At 40.7% G+C, this 22,098-nt stretch overlaps 1 protein-coding gene across 1 annotated transcript; it reads right to left on the bottom strand.

Moving 5' to 3' along the window:
• Positions 1-236: 236 nt before the first annotated feature.
• bcl2l12 (BCL2 like 12) lies at positions 237-13,095 on the bottom strand. The gene is made up of 8 exons (XM_074655077.1): positions 12,968-13,095; positions 6,892-7,072; positions 4,923-5,118; positions 3,564-3,840; positions 3,161-3,259; positions 2,610-2,686; positions 2,122-2,385; positions 237-1,264 (listed from the first exon to the last, which is right to left on the bottom strand). Exons 2-8 carry the CDS (start codon positions 7,068-7,070, stop codon positions 1,223-1,225), a joined length of 1,134 nt encoding a protein of 377 aa, XP_074511178.1. The 5' UTR covers positions 7,071-7,072; positions 12,968-13,095; the 3' UTR covers positions 237-1,222.
• Positions 13,096-22,098: the final 9,003 nt, after the last annotated feature.

Here is a 22,098-nt window from a genome sequence, read left to right as displayed (position 1 = left end):
TGGCTCTCATAGATGGCAGCTGGACGGCAGACTCTAGATCAGCTCTTACTGCTGTTCCCATTAGGAGCACCGGAGGCACAAGTTTTTCAGAATACCTTTCTCATGCACTACTGTCAGGATAAAGTGACCGTTTTATAAAAATACCTTTTTTTCAAACATATTTGTTCCATTTCTGCCCACTGCTGCTTTAAATCATGTTCGATGATGTAAACAATAGAAGAAAAAAAACAACAGCTCAGATTCAGTTGGTGTTTACTGTTCATCTGGCGTACCAAAAGACCTGTCAATGAATTTGACAACAACAATAATAAAAAATGAACATGGTAGTGTTTGTGCGTTGGAACCTGCAGCGGGATCACGTTCTTGTCACTGCACTAGGAACTACTGAAGATGCCTGGAGGCGGTATCCAAACTCTGTGAGCTTTACGCCGTCTCGGTGGAGCTGTTTGCAGGTGAAAAGAAGCAGCTGGTGACTCTGTGTGTATGTTAGGGAGAGCACGACTGTCTCCACCCTCCCCAGGGCCAGGAATGAGCGATAGCAACAATGAGGCCTGTAATGCCGAGAGAACTGACCAAATTTGGAGAGAAGGGTGAAAAATACAAAGAAAAAAAGGTATACAATAAAAAGTGTTTTTCCTATAAGGGGAACTGCAACTGTGACGAGTGGAATGACCTCACTGAGGTAAAATTTTAAGATGCAGGGGCGCCAGAAGTCTCTCTTTAAATGTAATAATGCCTACATGTATTGTCCCTGTCAAATAAATTAATAAAAACAATAAATAAATAAAAAGTAGGGGGGGCAAGGGACACACACACACTTCAAAAGTCATTCCGGCGCCGCTGTCTAAAGGTAAACCGCCTAGTACCAAAACTCATAACACAATTACAACCTGCCATCACTCTCAAACTGATCGACAGGTTTTTTAATAAAATAATCTATACAACAAATAGCTGCTTCTTCTTCTTCTTCTTCTTCTTCTTCTTCTCCATGTAAAAACAATAACCCCTGATGAAAGTACTTCCTGATGCTTACAGTAGAATCCAGATGAAAATAAATCAAAGAGGCTTCTGGAGTCTTGTCACAGTCCAGATAAGACCCTGTGGGAAAGCCGGTCCACGTAGTGAGGTCGTTCCGCCTCTGTTCACTCTGATGTCATCATCCAGAGCTCAGTGTTAACCAGTGGGTTAGTAGGATAAAAAGTCAGCCGGGAGCTCTGAGAACTCAGTCGTACTCTGCAGAATCCTCCAAATGAACCACATTCTCCTAAAGATGAAATAAAATGTTGGGTGATAAGTAAAGGAACCAAGGAAAATAAAGCTCAAAATATACTGAAAACATCAACATAGGCGCAAGAGTCTACATATGTACATTTTGACATAAAAAAAAGTACAAATGTCCATTTTCCTAAATGTTAGTGTCGTTTTTTTATTTTTAAAGGGACTCTATGTAAGAATCAGAAATTGCTTGTTAACAGCGACATCTGTGGCCGTTAAGTCAACGACAGTCAGCGTCTGGTTGCTCGCGCTTGTGCTCGCTCTACATAGACATGAACGAACATTGATCAACACAGTGAGGCGACACACGTCAGCCAAAACCACAATATCACTCTATATTTCAGCTGCTTGGCAGTAATGTTAGCTGACCAGACGGAGGTCTCTCCATGAATAAATGCTGATACTGTGTTTTCCTGCTTCGGCCTCCCAACTATGGTCAGAAGGAACAAGGGAGACACCGGAGTTTTAGTCGGAGACGATACCGTTACTCGCTCCGGAGCCCCGTCTATCTGGTCTCCTGGACGAAAGCCTTGTGTTTGTTGGACCCATCCACCAGCCCGATGTGTCTCTTTCGCTCTTTAAACTACGTCACCACACTCCCGGCGCACTTTCTCGGAGCGTTTACTGTTGCCGCGGATGCAGCTGCAGCTTTAAGGGTGCCACGCGCGGCGGTACCGAACGCAGACGGCCGTGACAAAGCCTCGGTATTTAGCGCCCTGGGAATGAGAACGAGCTGGCGGGCCAAGGATAGATATTATTTGGTCATTTTTTTGAATGCCGGCTTCAATACGAGAGATGTCTTTAATTGAAAGATGGAAGTTAAAATGTTTTGTTAAATCCACTCACCCATCCTCCGTGGCTCTTGACCCATGGGGCGAAGCTCTCCATGTAATACTCTGCATAGCCTTGCATGCGCTGGGTTCCTGTGGCTGTCACGATCCGCCGCGATACCTCCATGGTGACAGCCATGCGTCGCAGCGTTGGGCTCGCCGTCGGCAGCAGGGCCGGTGCCCCTGATGCCTGACTGCTGCTGAAAGCGTCCAGAAGCTTGGCAAACGATGGATAGGAGAGACGAGTCAAGCTGTTGCGTAGGAAGGGGTCTGACTGGATCTGGATAAAAATGTTTAGCAATTTACTGTAGTTAGTGCCAGTTTACACATCTCCCATCTTCTTGTGTAAAGCATCACAGTGTAGCTCAAGTTGACTGCAGTTTACTGATGTTACTTCACAGAATTTGTGGGTCCAAAATCCCCTAAACTCAAAGTCTACTCTCAACACTAAACGCTGCCAATACTGCAGCTTTACAGACCTATATATGATGAACCACTACCTACCTTCACGTTCATAGAATCTCCCTCCAAAGACAGCACCTGAGCAAGCCGCCGCACCACTGCGTCTTTCTCACTTCCCGCTAAAAGAAAAGAAGCAACAACTTACAGTCAATGAAAGAAGGTCCTGAAGCTCTTGGTATCTATACTTAAGGCTAGTTCCAGACTAAAAACAGGTCCACTGTGTCGGGGTCGATTGTAAAGCAGCGTTACAATCAACCGTACCACCCATGACAAAGCAAACCTGCTGGCTAGAAAAAACAAACAAGCTAACATTTGACAAAGATAAATGTTAGACAACACCATGGTAATCACAGACGATGTGCATAATGAGTTTCATGGTTCTGTCTCGTCTCGTATTGGAGATAGTTGAGATGTTACAATCGTCCCCGGTCTCCCCCTAACATACTATGCTAACGTTAGGTCCGCAGGTCTTTACGTAGAAACGCAACGTGCTACGATTGGCCGGGACTTAGCGAATGGTCAATTGGATCACATTTTTTGTGTGTGTGTGTGTGTGTGTGTGTGTGTGTGTGTGTGTGTGTGTGTGTGATTACCTGGTGAATGCTGGGATGTGGGAGTCTTTATACTGGTGGACCTCTGGGCAATCTGGTCCAGCCTCTCTGCTACTTCGTTATAGAACTCAGGAGAGTGGTCTACAGCAACATGAACCACAACACAGAGTATCTCAGATGAAAACCATAATTCTATACTAAACATATTAAAATGTCACCACTCTCTACTGCAGTCACGTCAATAGCTATGCTGTGTGTATGTTCACATGCACACAGCAGCACACAGCATGCACTATTCAGGACTGGTTTGGAGGCACACATTATTATAGTGTGTGTAGAGTCAAAGCAATGAAACATTTTAACTTTAGGCTTAGTGGCAGATAAATGACCTACATTTCAAGTTTAGGCTGGTTTGTGTACTAGTCTGTGTAATGGAGGAGCTTACTGGGAGAGATGACGGCTGGGGTCGGCTCCGGTTCTTTGCTGATTGCCAATGTGGAAGGCCTCTGAGGTTTCAAACTTCCATACTCCTCTTTGTCATCTTTGTCCTTCTCTTTCTCCTTCTCTTTATCTTTCTCTTTGTCCTTCTCACTCTCTTTCTCTAACCTTATCCTGAAGAACTTGGAGAGCCTTTTTTTTAACTTCTTTTGTTTCAGCTTCCTCGACTGTTTCTTCTCGCCGTCGTCGTCTTCTGACGTAGAGGACGGCGATATGACATCATCCTGTTGGAATATAATTAATAATGTGCTCAATATTAACGCTGTGGTGATTCTGATGTGGGTCTGTTAGGAATATTTCGCCTACAAATGGCAAACTATCAGGAAAGACAGTTCCTTTCATATCATTCTAATATCACATGAGAAATATATACTCAAAGTATATATTATATACTGTATACTATGTTATATACACTGATCAGCCATAACATTATGACCACTGACAGGTGAAGTGAATAACATTGACTATCTGGTTACAATGGCACCTGGCAGTGGGGGGGATATATTAGACAGCAAGTGAACCTTTTGAACTTTGTGTTGGAAGCAGAAAAAATGGGCAAGTGTAAGGATGTGAGTAACTTTGATAAGGGCCAAACTGTGATGGCTAGACGATCGGGTCAGAGCATCTCCAGAACTGCAGCTCTTGTGGGATGTTCCCGGTCTGCAGTGGTCAGGACCTACCAAAAGTGGTCCAAGGAAGGAAAACCGGTGAACCGGCGACAGGGTCAGACCCGAGGCTCATTGATGCACGTGGGGAGAGAAGGCTGGCCCGTGTTGTCTGATCAAATAGAAGAGCTACTGGAGCTCAAATTGCTGAAAAGGTTAATGCTGGTTCTGATAGAAAGGTGTCAGAACACACAGTGAGGAGCAGTTTGTTGCGTATGGGGCTGCGTAGCCGCAGACCGGTCAGATCTCAATCCAATGGAGCATCTGTGGGATGTGTTGGACAAACAAGTCCGATCCACGGAGGCCCCACCTCGCAACTTACAGGACTTAAAGGATCTGCTACTGACGGCTTGGTGCCAGATACCACGGCAGACCTTCAGAGGTCTAGTGGAGTCCATGCCTCGACAGGTCAGGGCTGTTTTGGCGGCAAAAGGGGGACCTACTCAATATTAGGCAGGTGGTCATAATGTTATGGCTGATCGGTGTAAATGTGGATGGTGCGACAGAGCTGATATGATAGTTTCCTCTATTTTGGACTGCTATTAGTCAACTGTCAGAGTTCACCAAAGCTGAACTCATTCTCACTGATGTGACTTGTTTTTATTGGGGTACAGTGCCTGTTCAAATGAAGACTTCCTTACTTCTGTTTGTTGTGACGGTTTCGCCTTACTGTCCCTGTCCAACGAGCCTTTAGGGTCTTTGGCGGCACGGCGAGTGGTGCTCTGACGAGGCAGCTGCCTTATGAAGTCCTTGAATCCGCTCTTCTTCTCATCTGCTGAATTGACATCTTCGGCTTGAGCATCCCCCCCTTCCTTTGCTTTTGGTTGTGGCTTGGAGCTAGCATGGAAAGGATCAAAGTATGGTGAACAACTGGTAGCTTTAGGAGCGGTATCACACGATTCAATTCAGGGTGCTACAGGATGATCCTTGATGCATCTTGATGGACCTCAAGTTCTGATTTACTATTACTTTTTTCTTTTTAATTATTCAAAGTAACAATCATTGAAATCCTTACTTCTATATTATCTTAAAAATACATGTTTATAGTCCACATTTTGTAGCTGAACTGGAATGAGATGTATTATAGAATTGTATTATTAGCACTCCTTTGATGATGATGGCTTTTTAGGTTAACAACAAACAAACCTGACTTAGGCTCAACATAATCAGAGTTGATTGAACTATTTCTAATGTCCTTTCTGGAACCAAGAACTCTGGCATTTACCATGGTCCTTGACGTAATTAGTTTGATTGATGACAAAATCTCCAAACAACGAGGTCATGGTCACGTTAAGTGATATTGCAGCGGAAACCAGAGCTCCGTCTGCTGCTGGAACACTTTACATCAACATATAATAAAAGATCATCTGACCTTAAACGTGGACAACCGGTGAAAAATATCACTTCATTACGAAGGTTGGAATTGAAATAAACAAAGGAATATATGATAAATATTGAGTTAATTGTTGGAGTTATGGAGAAGGTTTAGGACCATATACTTCTTCCAACTTCTTTTTCGGACATGCAATATTTATTTATGTTGATTATTTGTTAATTGATGGTTTACTGTTCATTTTATTTCATAGTATTTGTTACATGTTTGAAATAAATAATTAATTAAAAATAAAGTGAAACGAAAAGGTTGTCACTGTCCACTAATATTAAACATGAAACCGAATTAGTGCATGAGCGTATGAAAATAATATGCAAAATAAGCATATCGTTTGTTATCAGGAACGGCCGAATGGTGCGTCGCTTTAAATGCTGCGGCCGCAAGGAATTGTGGGATGTTATTCTCTCTTTTTTCATTTGGTAAAGGATGGTCCAGTATATCCTATGCTAAAGGAGATAATAAAGGAAGCATTGAAGCACCTTTCCTTAACATTTAGAGGATTCAAAACAGCTCTTATCATGGCTGCTACTGAGATACTTCCAGGTCATTTCACTCCGTTAAGAACCTTAACAAGTTAAACAACCAATCAGAGCTGATCTGGAGTCTGCCGTCCAGCTGCCGTCTATGAGAGCCGGCTGTCAATCACTCGTGAACTCCGATCAAACGGTCAAACTAGGCAGCACTGATCAAATATGAATCAATATTCTGTTACTGTAATGTCTTTTTCTCTCCTAAAATGTTTTCAGAAACATCTTGTAGTGTACTGTTTAGCTGTGAAATGAGAAAGTTTGTGACCCGGCAGCCATGTTGAGATCTGTCGAGGAAATACCAAGCACCGCCCACCAGCCGGAGCACAGCCAATAGGAACGCTCTCTCTCGGAAATGACCTGTGATTGGCCAAAGTCTCCCATTATGGGCTAGATTTTTTTAAAGCCACGAGGAGGTGCAGAATTCTAGTTTTCTCTCAGAACACTTAAATTACAATATGCTGAAAGGTTATTATGGGATTTTTTTTGTCCAATGATGCCAAAAATATACTGCCTACTGAAGCTTTAATAAAATAAAAGTGTTGCTGAGACTACAAATTATATTTAATCATTTTTCAGTATCCAGTCTGAGGTAAAAGGACACAAGTGTGTTGTTGAGAACAGTGACGCAAAAAGAACAAGCCCAAACACAACAGAATAACAGAAGCCCAGAGTGGTGAGTTACATTACCTGAACTTGTTGTGCTCTCTGTAGGCCCCTCCTATTGTGCCAGGCCTCTCTTTCTGGGGGATTGTAATGGTCCGATGGAGGAAAGCTTTGAGGACTAGCGTAGTCTCAGCCTTGATCTCCACCAGGGAGATGGAGGAGATGGAGGAGACAGAGGAAAGGCGGCCTTCAGAGTCTGACATCACTTAAACAAGGGGAAACAGAAAGGCAGTTTACAAAATTCTGCATTATTTAAGTGAAAACCATCCTCAAAATACATAAAGTATGATAGGTCTGTTGTACTAGCATTAGTTTTGCAGCAATTTAGAGATCCAGAACAGAACAAAGTTGTGTGTCCCAATTCTATACTACATTATGCCGTATATGCTTTTTTCATACTATACTGTTTTTTTCAGTTAGCAAGAAATCTATGTATTTTGCCATTTTTTACCAACAGGAATAAAGTCTACTGAAAGGCTGACAGTTGAAATTTACAAACAGAAAGAAAAATGTTTTTCCGCAGGTTTAATAGTTATGTTTTCACCGTCGTTGGTATGTTTGTTTGTCTGTTAGCAGGATTACTCCAAAAGTTTGCGATGGATTTGAATGACATTTTTTGGAGGGGTGGGGTGTAGCACAAGGAACAATCCATTAGATTTTGGTGGTGATCCGTATTTTTGCCACATGGGTTCACGTAGAGAACGGTAGCACTGCGCTTTTTCATCGCCGCGTGAGCTGAAGCCTGGCTGTTCACATCAGAAGCGCATTTCTCTGTGCTGGTCAAGAAGCGATCCTGATCCTCTGCTGTTTACCATCCATCTCTCTTTCTCTGTGTCTGTTTGCTTATGTGTATCTGCTCCTCTCTCCCTCTCTCTGTTTTGACACAACTGACGCAATATGTGGAATAAGTACGTAATTAAAAACCTACGATCACAAACAGCAGCGACATTCAGCTGTTTCTAATAGATATAGTGGATGGATTTTGAAATGTGATTGGGTGGAGGGACTGGGTCTGCTTTTTTTTTTTATTTGTGAACAAACATTGCATAGTTTTAAGTCAAAAACCTTCAACTTACCAAACCCAATATCTCCTAGTATCTTTTATTCACTGTAGAAATTCAGAGTGTGTCTCTGTATCATATTGTAACGACCGGGTGACGTGGGGTCAACTGTTAAGTTACAAGTTCTGTTTCTGTAGTTAGTCAGGTTTACATGATGTCAGCGAACGTAGCATTGACAGTGATTTGTGGAGATAGACACCTGTGATTGGCAGAGGCTTTAGGAGGGAGGGCTGTTGTTGTTCCTGTTACTCTGTGGGTGTGTGTTTGACGAGAAGCGGGAGATGAGAAGTGAGTTGCGGATGCAGATAACACGCTGTAGAAGAGTTAGCTTTGTTGTTTTGGCGTTGGTTACGGCCCACAGTAACCTGTGTTCAAGCTGGGAAATAAAGTACCAGCGAAACCAGTTCCTGCCTCGTAGCTTCATTGACCAGGGTCGCTACAATATGTAGGAGCATCCTGACTGGGACTGCTCCTAAAACCTGAATGAAGAGTTCACACACCTCAGCTCTGCATGTATACCTGCCTGCCTGACTGTCTGCTGTTGATTCCAGCCTATAGACATCCTATAGTATATTATAGAGCGATGCTGTAGGCTACAAATAACACAGAAAGCACTTAAAGGTTAAAAGTATTAACACTATATACACTATATGTGAATATTATTGGAGTATTATAGGCCTACTATAGAAGATGCGTATCCCAAGTATACAGTATATAGCAATAGAAATCACAACTGATGACTGACACAGTTTAACATGCTCAAAGAAATAATGAATAAATAGGAATAAGTTGCAAGAGACTGTTGATACCGGCCGATACACACATCAACATGTGAATAAGGGGAGTGCCGGCACTTATTTTTTTCCACTTCAAGCACTGACGTCATGATACTCAGACTACAACAATAAAAGCGGTAACTTCCTTCTACCTCCACATAGACTCAAATGAAGCAAATATATCGATTCTGGGATTAAAAAAAATCTATTTCAAAATCGTACAACAACAACAACAACAAAAAGAAATCGTGATACATAGGTGAATCAATTTTTTTTCCCCCAACCCTATAGTAAATATGTATAGTGATATTCTTCCCATATGTCTTCATATAATAAGTGTTATTGGCGTGCTGCACTTCATTGTGCTTCACGTCGTACCTTGATTCACACACGAGATGTGAGCTGCAGAAACACAAGCACAGCTTCCTGCCAAACCAAACACCTAAACTGCACTTTACCACCTGATCTCCACCAACATCAGCGGAGCCAGAAAACAACTGCACAGTCATAACATCTGGCTTTGGTGCTAATGATGAGTGATTTCTAATCAAAGTGAATCAGAGCATGTTAGGAGAAGCTGTGGAACAGGCTCAGACAACACACTGGCTGTTATTGGGTGCAGATATAAGTGTGCAGGTGTTTTCATTAACACACAACTGGCAATACTGACAAGATCCTTACAATAGATTAAGTTGACGTCATACCCTTCCAAAGAATGTGGAGCGGAACTCTGCCAAAACTGATATACGATTTCCCAAAACAGCACTCCCTTCAGACCTGATAACACGGCTCAACAATGTATTGTTTTACCAGAGAGGAGTAGGTCAAAGTCTCTCTCAGCTTCTTTCTATTTTCTCTGTACTTTTTTTTTTTTCTAGGTTTTTCTATCATCCTGTATCTTCCCAGTGGTGTTCTTCATGTATTCAAATCCCAACTATTCGCATTTTGGTCCAAGTATGTTTTAGCATCAAAATGCTATTTTCCCTCCAAGTCCTTCTAAAACATTTTCCCACATCGTGACCTGACGTAGGTTTCTGCATGATGACGCTGCTACATGTGCAGTATATATATATACACTAGGGCTGGGACGATACACCTATCTCCTGATTCAATACTATCACGATACGATTTTTAAGTATTGCGATTCAATATTACGATTTATTGTGATTTTTGTTGAATCATACACTTCTAGGGACTTTTACTTTGGAAAATATCTAAAATAATATAGTAAAAATGTTTGATTTTCAGCATGTATGTAGTCAGAGATGTCCTGAAGTCAAATATATCGGGATCATTGTCAGGAATTATTTATGAAATTTTTTCCATCAACCCAAAAATCAAAGAATAAAGACATTTCCCTCACAAATTAGTGGTGTTTTCTTTTTAATTTATAAGGGACATGTAATGTTTTATACTTCTGGTGAATACAATCCAATCAATCTTATTTCCATATATGTATTTTGTATATACAGTTCCATTTGTTAACACCTTATTTTGAAAACCGGACGTAGTCACATGTGTATACTTCCTCTAACTTCTCCAAGGTGGTCTCTAGCTCTCCCGTCAGCTCCGCTCTCTTTATACATCCATGGTCAGCTCCATCGGGGCCGTTTGAATGCATTTACCATAAATGTCAGTATATGGGTGCTCTACAGTTGTAGCGTCGCCCCGTTTGACCACGGAGATGAGAGCGACGGCTGGCTCGACCGCACGTTACCGCGATACGATAACGTTTCCGGCCCGTGACAGAGTTAGCATGCAGCTTTAGCCGTGATGTCTAGCTCTGCTTTTCCTGTCAATGTGTGAAACCCAAAGTGTTTCTATACTTTACTGGATGTGTAGTGTTTACCACTCTGGATATAAAATGTGAGGGTTCAGATCATATCCACGCAGACCCTCCAACGTTTTATACTTTCTCCTCTCGGCTCGCTGCGGTTTGTTTTGGTTGACGGATACGGAACGGATATGACGTCATGCAGTGCTCGAAGTGGGCCGGTACGCAGCAGTACCGGTACTTCTACATTTTACTCCTTGGCGTACTGTGACTTTTTCATGCGTACCAGAGCTTCTCACAAGCTGCCGGTACTCTCCTCCCCCCTCTCCTCTCCTCTCCCCTCTCCATGTCAGGTTCTCTGGGAGATTCATAACGACGCAGCACCAGCGTTTTTGCGCCGCCTGGGTTCAAGTAGGGAACTCTGCTGTTCACTACTACTACTACTACTACTATTACTACTACTACTACTACACTTATGGGCACTGGGTTAAACTAATAATCAGCTTCATTATTACTGTCAAGCAACACAAACACAAACAAACAGACCTGGACAAACCAGTCCGTTAACATTCCCTTTCTTTGTAGACATTCTCAATAGTGTCAGTCAGTGTTAGTGATACCACACATACAGTCTATAAGATCACCAACAACACTTTAATAAAATGAGGGCTAAGCAATATATCCAAAATATTAAACGTTTTGTCCATCTTCGAACATTTTGATTACTGATCTTTTTTCTTGCATAGCGATTGAAAGGCTTGTACAATAAAACTAAAATAATATCTATTGTTAAATATGGGATTTACATGCTACATTTTTGGAATCAAGACTTGATAACCTAACTACTTGAATTTGACATGCACGAATGAGACTGTGTCCTTTACGTCGTTTTCCAATTGACAAGCAGTTGACAGTTGACATTTCTGCATGTGGGTATATCAACACGTTCTCAGCCCAACTCGTCACATACTGAGGCTTTGCCAGATCCCTTGGTGTCACTTTTCGGTCGCAGTAAACACGTGATTAACGTTGTGAATTAAACAAAAACACTTGCTTAGGTTTAGGCAACAAAACCACTTAGTTAGGTTTAGAAACAAACTACATAGTTGGGCTTTAAATTACTACGTTTGTGAAGTGAATATGTGACTAACCATGAACGAACAGCTGATTGTAACGTGAAAGTGAAACACAACACAAGGGACAAAAACAGCGGACCAATCCACCTCCCCTTCCGCCCTTCCTCTTTTTTGCTCTTAAACTACATCACCACATTCCCGGAGCACTTGTGAACGCCGACCAAACGGTTGAACTAGGCAGCGCTGATCAAATATGAATCAATATTCTGTTACGTTGAGATTTCTTGAAGGAACGCCATGACCAGAGCACAGCCAATAGGAACACTCTCTCTCTCTCTCTCTTAAGTGACCTGTGATTGGCCAAAATCTTCTGTCAGGGGCTAGATTTGTTTTAAATTAAAGCCTGAAAACAGAGCCATGAGGAGGTGCAGAAGTCTAGTTTTCTCTCAGATCACTTGAATTACAATATGCTGAAAAAGGTTATTATGGGATTTTAGCCCAATGATGCCATAAAATATACTGCCTACTGCAGCTTTAAATTTTACTGCATTTAAATAAACTTGAAGTACACTACTTTGTCGTAATGGAATGTTGAGTTGCACGCTATTTTGATGAATTTTTAGAAGGAGCTGAACAAAGAAAGTCCTAGTCTGTATAGTGATTTTACTCCGTACACTCTTACATCAGGTGCATTCACTACTCATCATGATTAAGTATTTTTAAATATTTGCAATACTTTCAACAGTAATACAAAACAAGGCACTGATGTCATTCTGGCTAATGAGAGAGTGGATGAACCTGCCAAACAAGCCGCTCAAAAAGAAAACACAGACATGTGGATTCAACTCTAAAATCAAGGGACGGGGGGATTGTATGGAAGAGAGATGAAGAGTGACAGCAGACAGCTACTGATGGGATCAGGACACATTCAGTTCAGAGTGGGTATAGTGTATACGGAGGAAATAATGTCTAGATTAGGAAAGGACACACTAATATGAATGGTATGCGTCCCTAAAGGGAAGCATCCAGACAGTCGAGAGGAGTGAGAGGCTATGGGACCTGACCGGGACAGGAACCGGTCTGCCGGACAAGAGGACACCTCTCTCCCTCCACAACCACCAGGAAATACTGACATGACAAAGCACAACAACACTATACCACCACCTCCACCTCAACGTGATCTTATAACGCCTTCACAACAACAACTGTAGCCGACACACAACAAACTAATACTGTTTTAATTGTAGTCTTCCGAACATGTAAACAGAGGCTACAATGAATCTGATTTATGTTGAAGGACTAAACTTTTTTTCACGGCCAATATTGAGTTCACTAAACATTTCAGCCACTTTTTTGAAATGTTAAAAATAAAGAACAGACGGAGGTAAACTCCCAAGAAATTTGTCTTCCTACCTTTATTTGTGGGTTTCGGTGAGATTGTGAGACTAGATCTTCGCGCCGTCTCTTCTTCCCTGTTTGTGTGCGCAGCTACACTGAACTGCTCGGTAGCATCAGGCTGCTGCAGGACGGGGAGGAGCCAGCAGCTCTATCACCATCACGTTCCTCTCTCTCTCTCTCTCTCTCTCTCAGAGGGAACAAACACATTCTTTGGTTTCACTACTGAAACTATTCCGCATTTCTACCATGCGGGAGTGGCCTATCGTTTATCGCATCGTTTATCATATGCGTGAGCCTAAAACCAGGAGTCAGCAACCTGCAGCTCTGGAGCCGCGCAGGGCTCTTAAAGCTGAAGTAGGCGAGATTGGATTGGATTTTTTTTTTTAATAAAACGGTCGCTGTACCGTGACAGTAGTACATGAAACATATAACCTGAAAAAAAACATGTGCCTCTGTGTCCTCCGGTGCTCCTAATGACATCTGCAAGATTTCACAGACCGGAGGAAAACAAGCAGTAAGAGCTGATCTGAGGTCTGCGAGTCCATCTGCCGTCTATGCTGTCAATCACTCGCAAACCTCGACCAAACGGTTAAACTAGGCCGCGCTGATCAAATATGAATCAATACTATGTTACGTTAATGCCTATTTCTCACCTCAAATGTTTTCAGTAGTGATGGCGAGCTGAAGCTTCGTGAAGCATTGAAGCTTTCCAGCAAATTGGTTCGGAAAAGGGATCATTTCTCGAGGCTTCATGTGCACACGAAACCACCTGGTGGCCAAAGAGTGTAAAACAAGCAGATATGATCTTAACCATGTGATCTGTGATATACTGTATTTTGCGCCAGTAAAGGCTGTTGGGAATGACTATAAACAATGAAAAAAATATATATTACCATGTTATCCATTCATATCTATATAATATATAATATAATGTATATTTTCTAGTAAGTATATTATGAGTATATAACATACATGTATAATAAACTGTAATTGATTTATGAGTAATGCATCTTATGTGTGTAAACCAATCCTTTGGTCAGTAATTGTATTGTAGTGTAGTTTAATATAATATAATAATGGCAGGAGGGGTAATGTTAGTGTTCTGTTTCACTTCTGGAAAGTGGCATTGGTTTAACCAGGGAAGATCTGAACCACTTCCTGAACCAGTCAGTGGTATGGCCGGGGGACGAGGCTTCGGACGTCATCAATGATGCAATTGGTCTAGAACGATACAAGCCTTGATACGCGCATCGCGGAAAACTTCCTGGATTACTCAACACACGCTCCGAAGCTTCGGCACAGCATGTAACATCACTAGTTTTCAGAATCATCTTGTAGTGCACGGTTTAGCTGTAAAATGAGAAAGTTTGTGATGCCGCCACCATTGTGAAATCTGGTGAAGGAACGCCAAGTTCCGGTGACATGACCGGAGCACAGCCAATAGGAACGCTCTCTCTCAATGAAATGACCTGTGATTGGTCAAAGACTCCCTTCACGGGCTAGAGCTTTCTAAAGCCTGAAAACAGAGCCATGAGGAGGAGCAGAAGTCTAGTTTTCTCTCAGACTACTTGAATTACAATATGCTGAAAGGTTATTATGGAATTTTTGCCCAATGATGCCAAAAATATACTGACTACTGAAGCTTTAAAGAATTAACATTAAAATTTGTATAATAAATGGCATCGTTTATATGCATGAGCCTAAACCAGGGGTCAACAACCTGCGTCTCTTTAGCCCCTCTCCAGTGGCTCCCAGTGGCTTTGACAGAAAATTATATAGAAATGAATAATGGTTATTTGTTTTTTACATTTTAATTATTCATTGTTGTAGGCCTAGAGGGATTCTTACATTCTCCAATTGCAAAAAAATGTGTAGCCTATATTAGGGATGGGCCGATACCCATATCCCACTATAAAAAGTGGGATCAGTGCATCCCTAGACTTTACACTGAATAATGAAATAAGTTTTAACATTTCAGTAAACTAAACTGTGTGTCACAGCCTACGTACGTCTACGGCCGTCACTTATCCTCTAATTTTGCCAATCCTCAATAGCGTTGGCTAGTCTTGAGTTTCCCTAGCTACAGTAGGTTTCCAAATCCAAAAAAAAAGAAAATTCTTAGAGGAAAATGGAGAATTTAATAGTGCGTGGACAGATTAGTTTGCTCTCTATGGCATGAAATTAGCAAACAACAAAAAAAAGTAATTGAAAGACATTTTCCAGAACAAACAAACTGGAAGCTCCTGCTGAAAAGAGCTTCCAGCCAAATCTCCTCAAGACGATTTTTCAATGTCCTGCCTCTCATTTGCACTCGGGTCCTCACTGCATTAGACTTAATAGGTGGTGTTACCTTCATTATGAGGCTCAAATACATTTTGCGTCTCCAGACAGATTTTTTTATTTATTTTTTGGCCAAATATGGCTCTTTTGATAGTAAAGGTTTCTGATCCCAGGCCTAAACGTATAGGTGTAATGCATATCAATTTCTGTTTTCTCCTTTTTTAATTTTTAAAAAAAATGTTCAGGCTATTATTTATATGAAGGTAGCTCAATTTAAAGCGGCAGTAGGCAGTATATTTTTGGCATCATTGGGCAAAAATCCCATAATAACCTTTCAGCATATTGAAATTTAAATGCTCTGAGAGATAACTAGACTTCTGCACCTCCTCATGGCTCTGTTTTCAGGCTTTAGAAAATCTAGCCCGTGACGGGAGACTTTTACCAATCACAGGTCATTTCAGAGAGAGAGAGCATTCCTATTGGCTGTGCTCCAGCTGGTGGGCGGTGCTTGGTATTTCCTCAACTGATCTCAACATGGCTGCCGGGTCACAAACTTTCTCATTTTACAGCTAAACCATGCACTACAAGATGTTTCTGAGAACATTTGAGGAGAGAAATAGACATTACAGTAACAGAATATTGATTCATATTTGATCAGCGCTGCCTAGTTTGACCGTTGGATTGGAGTTCATGAGTGATTGACAGCCGGCTCTCGTAGACGGCAGCTGGACAGCAGACTCCAGATCAGCTCTTACTGCTTGTTTTCCTCCGGTCTGTGAAATCTTGCAGATGCCGTTAGGAGCACCGGAGGACACAGAGGTACATGATTTTTTTCAGATTACCTGTCTCATGCACTACTGTCAGGACATAGTGACCATTTTATAAAAATAACTTTTTGTAATCATATTTGCTCCATTTCTACCCACTGCTGCTTTAAATTTGAAAAACACAACCTTTATGAATATGATAAATTCAGGATCAAACCAGTAAATTCTTGAAAACAAACTACGCTACATGGCATTCACATGTTGTTGCTATAGTGAATGCGCTATTATGGGATTTGCCAAATGTCTGGTGCAGTTTGTAGTATGCTCCACTAGATGTCCGTCTTGCACTCCCATGTCAGAAATAAGTATTGTCCTGCAGGCTGAGTGCAGTGCCCTTTCATGATGCTGATCACAGCTCTCCATTCACCCTGAACTGCAGGACCCAGTTTTTCCTGAACTTGTCTGAGATAAAAAAAGAAAAAGATGTTAGTTTTTTCATAATAATAATAATATTGCTTTGATGTAAAATTTAAAAAAATATTGGGGGATGGAGTAATATAGGGCTGTCAAAGTTAATGCAATAATGACGTGTTAACGCAAATGTTTTTAACACATTAATGCAGCTAGTGATTTTTAGGTTATAGTGGGCTCAGATACTGATACAGAAACTGGGACCACAAGAAACTATAAAACCTAAAGAATCCATCGGTACCAACCATGTCATATTAGCTCGTCATGAAGGAGGTTAAACAATGCTACAAACTTATGCAAAATTTTGGGCAAGGAAAAACTGTCATGGCCATTTCTCAAAGGAGTCCCTTGACCTCTGACCTCCAGATATGTGAATGAAAATTAGTTATTTTTGGTTGACAATAAGAAAAAACACTGAATATCATTGGTCCTTTATTCTTTTTCTAATTCTTTATAGGATGGGGTCTTACATGAACACACTGTTTTGCGAAAGGTAGAACAGTTTTGGACATTGCACTGGAGAAATTTCAAGAAAATGTGTTCTTCCATATTTTGTCATATTTGCTCAAACTGTCACTATATACTGTCAGTAGTACATGAGACAGATGATCAGTGAAAGAGTCATGTTCCTCTGCCTCATTTTAGTGTCCTAATTGCATTTGCAAGATTCCACCACACCCAAAGAAAAACAACCAATCAGAGCAGAGGAGTCTCTAACACAGCGTCAATCACTGCTCGTGAATTCAAACTGGCTTGGCTGTTTTTCAACGTGGCTGCCGGGTCACAAACTTTCTTCTCCAGCTAAACAGTACACTACAAGATGTTTCTGAAAACATTTTTGGGGAGACATAGGCATTACAGTAACAGAATATTGATTCATATTTGATCAGCGCTGCCTAGTTTGACCGTTTGATTGGAGTTTGCGAGCTTCATGAGCAGTCAATCAATCAATCAATCAATCAATCAAACTTTATTCATATAGCAGGTTTCAAACAAGTCAAATGTAATTCAAAGTGCTGTACAAACGATTGACAAAAATGTAGTGTTAAAAATTAATTTAGAGACTAATGCACACCAAAACAACCAAGATAAAAGTTCATTGAATAAGAAAGCAATAAGAGATGGGTATTTAAGATAATAAAAGATTATAATAAGGAAAAAAAAGAAAAAATTATGAAACTACACAAAATAAGCAGATTGTATTAAAATAATAAAATGTTGATTAAACAAAATAGAGTAAAATAAACACTATAATGATGATGATAAATAAAATAAGTATAAACAATAAAAAACATAAAATTATAAAAAACTAAATAAAAGCCAGACTAAATAGATGGCTTTTCAGTTTACATTTAAAAATATCAATATGTCCAGCTCCTCTCAGTTCCTCTGGAAGGTTGTTCCAGCGGTTGAAAGCAGCATCACCAGATGTTTCTATTCTGCTTTGTGGAACAACTAAAAGAGAAGAACTGGAGGATCTGAGGGGCTTTCCTGGTTCATAAACCAAAAGCATTTCTGCAAGGTAGTCTGGTGCAAGGCCACAAAGTGACTTATAAACTAATAAAAGAGGTAACCAGTGTAAAGACTTTCAAATAGGCGAAACGTGTGCTCTCCTTTTGGTTTTAGTCAGCACTCGTGCAGCCGAATTTTGAATTAATTGTAGCTGATTAATTGTATTCTTTGGTAGACCTTAAAGGAGAGCGTTACAGTAGTCAAGCCTGCTGGTTATAAAAGCGTGCATCAGTCTCTCTGTGTTGCTCAGAGTGATTGAAAGCTGCGTTAGAGACTGCTCGGTTCTGAAGAATAATCCACCAAAACAGATACAGTCGTATACTAATATATTGATAACCAAATATAAACATATATGTGTGTAAAATCTCATCTCAGATCAGCATGTTTATATGCAGACGTGATTAAGGGCATGCCTATGTTCATTACTGTCTTCAGGCGCGGTGGAATCTTGCAAATGTCATCAGGAGCACTAAGAGGAGGCAGAGGAAAAGTTATTTTTATTAAAGTTACTGACTGTAGCGTTAAGCAACATTTGAATCAGAATCTAATGACAGTCATTGACTTATGTTGCCAGACCATCGTTGATCAAATCTGATCAACCGACCCGCATGGTTCACCTAAAGATGTTTTTTCCCTAACTGTAAATGTGATTGTTGTTTATTTAGTCATGCCTATTTAATATCGATCATGTGAAATGTACACTTGGTATGTAATTTTTCTGAAACTTTTCAGTTTTCTGACAGCTGCATGTTCATTTTTCATAGTTTTTTTTTGGTGATTGAAATGTTATGGTTCGTGAGAGACAATTATTTATGTTCTATAGCGTACATATTCTATTCTGCCATCATTTAGTGATGACATCCCAGATATGCTCCCTGCGTTAATGTTAATAGTTAAATTAATTTTTGCATTTTTCAAAGCACACACCACCACACAATACTTGTATAAACAGCACACACACACACACATACACTCTTTATGTGTCTGAAAATTGATTGGATGCTTGTAAATAAGATTAGACCATGGGGCAACTGAATGTAGGAATATGTATTTGATTTGTCTCTTTTATTTTATTTATTTATCTTTGCATTTTATTTGAATACTAGGATTTTGTAGATATTATTTTTTAAATGTATTTATTTATGTTTTTTTATCTATTTATTTTAATTATTATTATTTTTATGTTAATATTGTTTTGCATATAGGAGTTTGATTTGTAGACCAATTCATATAAAAAATCAATAAAATACTAATTGTAAAAACATTTTTTTTTTGTTGCATTTTTCACACCGTCATGGTGATATAGTAAGAGAGAGAGAGAGGCAGAGAGATGCACCACAAACACCACGCCATCCTTTTGGATCCAACTTTATTTGCATGGTATGGTTAACGTTTGCATACACATTACATATTCAAAGAGCATAACAGGAAATAAAAATATGTTTCTAAATTTTATTTAGAAATGCACACAAGTTCATCACAAAGACATAACTAAAAAAAAATAATCAACGCGATGAGAATGAAAACAGACATGAAAAGAGATTCATCGGGAGATGATGAAGCACACAACACCAGCACTCCTTAGCACAGCCCCCCCCAAACCTGTCCAGCGTCGCTGTGGTATCAAGACACTGGTACAAGGATTGGGAGTGACCAGACCAAGAAAGACATGAAAGAGGACTGGCAGCAGCACACTATAAGAGATATGAGATTACACTGCAAAAAACATCTCCACTCAAACATGTCAATGTATCCTAAAAAATATCTTATTTTGTTAAAACTTGTGAAAAAATGGTATCAGTGCTCTGAAAGCAGAATAACACAGATGCACACATGCACTATACACTCAAAACAAATGACTCTAAATTCTAGAAAATTCTTACAGCGAGTTACTTTCAAGATATTTAGAACTGACGAGTTAACATGTTAGTTTCTTGTATGAACAGGAAAACACAAGATTAACACACAACAAAAAGGAAAACGTGAAATACATAGAGTTCCAACACATTTCATCGAGTATAAAGTTTAGTTGTCGGTCTGCGTTGTTGTGTGCATGCTTACCTCCTGCAGCACAAAGCCATTTCCTCCTTGGCAGCGAAGCGTCTGCTCTCTCATTCAACTCCCATTCATCTCTATTTGGAGTTTTCTCTGCCTGCCTTTTGCCCTCAGCCCTTCTGTCTCCCTTGTCCATATTCCGGTCCCCCATATCTATCCTCCTGCGCTGCCCCCCCTGTTCCCTCGTCACTCTCTCACCCCCAAAAAATCAGTGTTCATATAGGGCCAATAGGGAGGGAGGCAGGCTGCAGGGTGAGGCACTTCCTCTGTGACAGGAAACTAACAACAAACACCCAGAAAACCACGACGAGCAGGGGGGGTGGGTTAATGAGAAAGGGAGAGATAAAGAGATGCAGATGTTTGATGGCTCCAAATAGACCTCTAGAGGTCAGGAGACGGTCAGTACCAAATATCTATTGGGTAAATAAAACTTACTTTAAGCCATATCTAGATCATTGTACTATGTTGTTGTCTAAATCTCACTCATCTATCATTTTGTTTTTCAGTCAGTATGTGTTAGTGGTTACTGATAGAGCCATATACCATTTAGGGGGATCTGTTGGCAGAAATGGAATATAACATTAATAAGTATGTTTTCTTTAGTGTATAATCACCTGAAAATAAGAATCATTGTGTTTTCGTTACCTCAGAATGAGCCGTTTATATCTACATACTGTAGGGAGCGTGTCCCCTCGCCACAGAGTACACCATGTTGCACCGCCATGTTTCTACAGTAGCCCAGAACGGACAAACCAAACTCTGTAAACATTTCCTGCTTGGGCCGAAGTCGGTAATGTTACTCGCTCCTGACGCCGTCGCTCTCTCTCTCTTACTTCACCATTCACTTCCCACGAACACACACACTCTACGCACTGGCTCTGCTCCAAATGACCTGCGCTACTCTGACAACAGCTGGCTCTAGAGAGGGACATTCGCGTTTTCGCATCGGCCACCGTATGTAGCTCTCCGACACATTTGACGCACGGGAGAGGCCTCAGTTGGTTGCAATCTCTTCACCTCACCGCTACATACCGCCAGATCCTACACACTGGACCTTTAAACGTGGCATCCTGTAGGCTACTCTGGTATCTGTTGGTATCTTACAGGTTAACAGATCACGTATCAGACACAGGGTGACAAGCATGCAAACTCCCCGCCAATTCTACATGAAAGGATAGGTTCACATTCTTTTTAGGATTTTCCCTCCATAGCTTCCGCCTTACCCTTAGCTGCTGCTCCGCCGCTATGGTAATAGCGATAGGCTTAATCTGCATTGTTTGAACTTGTTTGGCAAGGGCTTGAATGTAACGGACGTTCATTTTTATGTAGAAGTCCTGCTTTAAAACAATACAGCTATAGCCACGGCCTTTAAATACCAGTTGTACCTCGAGAAGCGATGGGGTGCTACTGCAGCATCCAGTCTGCCTTCAGTCTAACATGAGAGGACCAAGAAGTAGAGCTGCCTGTCAGTCATGTTGAAGGTACAGAGTTGTTCTGATCTGGATTAAATCCGAAGTGGCAGAAACAAGAAAACGACTCATTTCGTCCTTTCTGCCGCCAGGAGATTATTTCGCCTTCCAGTGGAAGACGAGTGTCCGGGCGGAGACGGACCTTCAGTTAGCTGTTAGCTGTAGCAACATGCACTAAAAGCACAGGTGGCCGGCCCGGCGGTGTCAACAAAGCAAGGAGAAACTCGGATTACAACACACACACACACACAGAGCAATAAATGTAATAATGTCTCCTTGAAATGACTGAAAATGATATCAAAGGACGATAAATAAGCTTTTAAGTAATAATGTGGATTGTACTTGGGATAAAAGCTGCAATTTTTCTTAAAGAAAAGTACATTTTAATTTTACACAATATGCAAATTAAGTAACTTTCCTAAAATAAAGTTTTTCAGATGACTAAATTACATAACTAATAATGTTTTTAGAAGAAATAAGTAAACATTTTGCTATGATGGTTGTTTCTTCTCTAGTCGGTTGTCCTTGTATGTTAAATATGATGGTAGGATGAGGTATCACATTTTCTGTAGTTAAATCTGAAACTTACCTG

Source organism: Sebastes fasciatus, chromosome 13 (assembly GCF_043250625.1).
Source record: "Sebastes fasciatus isolate fSebFas1 chromosome 13, fSebFas1.pri, whole genome shotgun sequence".
Lineage (NCBI taxonomy): Eukaryota > Metazoa > Chordata > Actinopteri > Perciformes > Sebastidae > Sebastes > Sebastes fasciatus.
The sequence above is the reverse complement of the archived record's forward strand: the minus strand, read 5'-3'. Positions and strand labels throughout refer to the sequence as shown.